This window comes from Apium graveolens, chromosome 10 (genome assembly GCF_009905375.1).
Source record: "Apium graveolens cultivar Ventura chromosome 10, ASM990537v1, whole genome shotgun sequence".
NCBI lineage: Eukaryota > Viridiplantae > Streptophyta > Magnoliopsida > Apiales > Apiaceae > Apium > Apium graveolens.
Genome location: NC_133656.1, coordinates 153,289,655 through 153,294,333, shown reverse-complemented (window position 1 = coordinate 153,294,333; position 4,679 = coordinate 153,289,655). Strand labels below are relative to the sequence as shown.

Genomic DNA, 4,679 nt, shown 5'->3' with positions numbered 1-4,679 from the left:
AAAATGTAAATAATTGAAAATGAGAAGGTGTAAATTTACTTGATGTATATGTTTACTAGTTGCTTACATTGTTCTAAAAAATGGAAATCGGTCTTTCTTTTTTGAAAACATGGAAATCGGTCTTATTTGGTAAAATAACTTTTCAGTGATTAATTGGATAATCGATAATGAATTGAATTGATTAATCAGGGCATTAATCAGATATTTTTAATAAAATAGAGAAATAATTAATTTATTAAACTAAATATATTAATTTAAGAAAAAAATGTAATAATTAATTTGATTATAAAAATAAATCAGTGGAGTATGTTGGAATAATTAAATCAGGTGATTAATTAGTAAAATCGCTAAGAGAGATTGCTGATGTCATTATCTTGTACCGTAACGTAATAGATTATGGGTTATCTTGTGGTGTCATGATTTTGTAGAATGTCAAAAAATACAGTTAGTTTAGGGGTACATAACCAACAACGGACACTGGTCCCGTTCCTGTAATCTACAACTATCCAACATTCCAACTGCACCCACAGTCTCACTCCCGTTACCTTTTTCGCCACCCCTCTTTTCTCTCTCCCTAAATCAATCTCTACCTCCGCCCTTAACCACCGTTTTTTCCGGCCACCCTTCGCCGATGATACTCAATCGCACCTATCCATTTTTGCCCCGCCTCTCTCTTCTCCCCACTTTTCTCATCGGCGGCAATCACACCTCCTCTCGCTTCTCCTCCCGTTAATCCATCACACGCAGATATAGAGATAGACAGTGAGAGAGATAGACAGAGAGAGAGAGAGAGATTTACACATAGATAGAGAGAGACAGAGAGAGATTCACACATAGACAGAGAGAGACAGAGAGAGATTCACCCAAACACACGGAGAGAGAGAGACAGAGAGAGAGAGACAGAGAGAGATTCACACAAAAAGAGAGAGACTCACACAAACATACAGAGAGAGAGAGGGAGGGGGAGAGAGAGAGAGACTCACGAACACAACAACACATACACATACATTAAATGGGTCATATGGGAATCACCACGGGAACAAAACCCAACTATGTCCGAACAACACTAACTCGAATCTTCATCTTCTGTCTAATTTTCATAGCCTTAAGATTCGCTTATTTCTGTTTCATCTCCACCCTTGATTTATCCTCCCCTTCAATCTCCACCGTCCGTTCTTCTCCCTCCAAACCTAAACATTCCGATCAAGCCATCAAATTCTACACTACTCTTTTCAAAGATCTCATTTCCGATGGCTATCTTTCGAGAAATTCCAAGTCCTTGTGTCTTGATACGCCTTCGGGTGATGATGTGTTGGCCTTAAAGAACATTGGAGTGTGGAATTCTATTGGGGTTTTCAAGAAATCTTTTAAACCATTGGTGATTTCAGGTCAGGGTGTTAAACAGCCTTTTAATGATGATAGTTTTAGTTTCATTTTTGCGGGTATTAATACGCTTGATTTGTCTATTAATCAGTCATTGTTTGCTAATGAAGTTGGTAGAACACTTAAACCCCAAGGGCATTTTGTTTTGCTTACATTTTCGATTGATACGTATAGTTTTAATTCGTTTATTGAATTGTTTGATTGTTGTACATTTATGCGATCACGACAAGTTAAGGGGTACGGTGGTTTAGAATTTGTTCGTGAAATTGTTATGAAGAAAGAGAGTGATTTTGTGAGGAGAGAGTTGATTAGGGAATCGGTTGGGAGGGTTTCGGAGGATAATGTGTGTGCTGTTCCGGGGTATAAGAAAGAGACAGTTAGGAAGGCAGAACCTTTGATCATGGAAGAACCGTTGAAACCGTGGATTACATTGAAGAGGAATATTAAGAATGTCAAGTATCTTTCATCGGTTGCTGATATTAATTTTAAGAGGAGGTATATGTATGTAGACGTTGGGGCAAGGAGTTACGGATCAAGTATAGCTAGTTGGTTTAAGAAACAGTATCCGAAACAGAATAAGACATTTGAGATTTATGCTATTGAGGCTGATAAGATTTTTTATGATGAGTATAAGTATAAAAAAGGAGTTACGTTATTGCCTTATGCAGCGTGGGTTAGGAATGAGAGTTTGTTTTTTGAAATTAATCAGGATCCAGGTGGTCATAAAAATTTGGTTAAAGGTAGGGGGATGGGACGGATTAAACCAGTCCAATCCGCTACTAGCTCCGTTGCCGAGGTTGATAAGATTCAGGGGTTCGACTTTGCTAATTGGTTGAAGAGTACAGTATCTGAGAAAGATTTTGTAGTGATGAAGATGGATGTGGAAGGAACTGAATTTGATTTGATTCCGAGGCTGTTTGAAACGGGAGCCATATGTTTGATAGATGAAATCTTTCTTGAATGCCATTACAATCGATGGCAGAGATGCTGTCCTGGAGAGAGATCTCCCAAGTATGAGAAAACTTACGGACAATGCTTAGACCTTTTTATCTCTCTGCGAAAAAGTGGAGTTCTTGTTCATCAATGGTGGTAATGGTATAGCTGCACAGTTTTATGTAACATCTGTAGTTTTTCTTTTGGAAGTATTTCATTTTTTTTCTCAAAGCTGAAAGTTTTTTTTGTATTTTTACTCTCCAATTTATAACAAGTTCCTCTATAAGTTGTTTCTTAGGAAATTGAACAATCAATTGTTTAGAATTTTCTTGAGCTACTCTTAGCCCTTATACTTTCCCACTTTCCCCTGATTTGAATTATAAAATGATCTTGTATGTAAGCTTCTTGCATTAGTGGTTTCTTGAAATATATCTCATCTGACCCACTGGATTTTCAAAATTTCTTGCATCTTCTAGGTTTACAGTTGTGGATTTTCTAGGATTGCATCTTCTACTAAGCATTGATCTGCAACATTTTTTTTTGTTCTCAGATATTTAGCTTTTGCGATAATCGTTATAGCCATAGTGCCTTGCAATTTAGTCTTCTGGCGTAAGGATTGTTTAAGAAAAAGCAATTAATTGGACAATGGCTTTTAGTAAAGCTTGCAATTAAATACATTGCATGCATAATTGGGTATTACAATGTGATTAACTTGCTGCCACTGCATTTAGTCTATAATGGGATATTCATATTCTTGAAGATTTGTTTAAAACTATAAGTAGACGGAGGTGCTAAGCCCAGAAATTGTATCGACAGGAAGGGGCACCTTTCTACAAGATACAAGACATGAAAATTTACCATCTGAACTTTTGGTAAACAAAAACAGGTACATTCAGTGGCGGATAGACCATTGCTGTCACGTGACCTACCATTTTTATTTTTAATTTTTTTTCAATTTTTTTTTTCATGTCACATGTGTACTAAACTAATTGTGGATTAATATTTAATACATAATACATCTTGACATATTGTATTAACACAGTCACAGTGCTCACATTTTTCTTCTCTAATATCTGACTTCTCCATTGATTGATTTTTTTCACCCTAAATTTTCAAGTTCTTGATATGATTCATCTCCAAAATCCTCCTCTATTATACTCATAGTTTCAGATTTTTTAGAAATTGCAATTTGAAAAAGAAAAAACAGAGACCGTAAGATGTTCGATAAAATGTCACAATGAATATTTGTTGGATATAGTACTATTAATTTTTATTGCATTATTAATTTCTACTATTAGTCACTATACCTCAATGCTTCTTAATTTTATTTACATATATTAAATGTGTGATATACCATAGTCTAGATCATGTATCCGCTACTGGGTACATTATTAGCTTGCCACACAAAACTTGACCCACAAAATTTTTGTTTTGGTCTTTTGTTACATCGTTTATTGATTGATAATCAAATTTCTTAGTTTGTTCTTTACTGAATTCAACTTTATACATATAATACGATACAAATTCATGCACTATGCCACATGATGACACGAACATCATCTTGAAATTGTTTAAGTGAACTCATCAATTACAAAAAGTTAAGTACCGTTAACTTGTATGAAAAAAGTTAAAAGTTGTATGTCAGAAATAAATCACAGATCAGGTTAAGTTAACGTGGGAATAGGACAGTGCATGAATACAAACGTTACGTGTGGTGTACTTGGTCATAAAAAATCCAAACCTATCAAATACTATTTAAAAATGAGCATATACAAAGACATTAATTTGCCTTGGAATGGGAAATTAAAAGAGAAAAGAGAAAAAAAACAGGAAAATAGTAATAGCAGATAGGTCATTTCGAACAGCAGATTCGCCTAAGAATATGTTACATATCTATTATATATCTACTATCTAGCTTGTTTTTAATTCTCGAATAATTTTTAAGAATATATTTTATTTTTAAAATTATTAATATATTAATATAAAATTTCAATAGTTGAAAATAAATGAAAAAACATAATAAGGTATAATAATATATACTTTATAATAATTTAATACTTAACTGAAAATAAATAATATAGTGTATAATATGTTTTTTATTGGACTCGATCCTTTAAAAATTGTTAAAAATAAATAATATAAAATTTTAAATATAATACGCTGTTGACGGGATTCGAATCCTGAACCTATGAGAGCAGTTTAAATATTAATATAATATTATTTTATTATTACATCCAACGGTTCTCATCTATCTGTTTTTAGATCTGACGATTGTAATTTACCGTATCAAATAACTGTACCGAACAACCGACCAACTACCAAACAGAGGGTGTTCTGCTTATTATAGTATAGTATAAAATAGA

General features: G+C 33.7%; 1 protein-coding gene across 1 annotated transcript; it reads left to right on the top strand.

Annotated features, from left to right (window-relative positions):
• Window positions 1-451: 451 nt before the first annotated feature.
• On the top strand, window positions 452-2,489 carry LOC141692403 (uncharacterized). The gene has a single exon (XM_074497225.1). The coding sequence runs from the start codon at window positions 1,013-1,015 to the stop codon at window positions 2,474-2,476; it is 1,464 nt and encodes a 487-aa protein (XP_074353326.1). The 5' UTR covers window positions 452-1,012; the 3' UTR covers window positions 2,477-2,489.
• The last annotated feature ends 2,190 nt before the right edge of the window (window positions 2,490-4,679 follow it).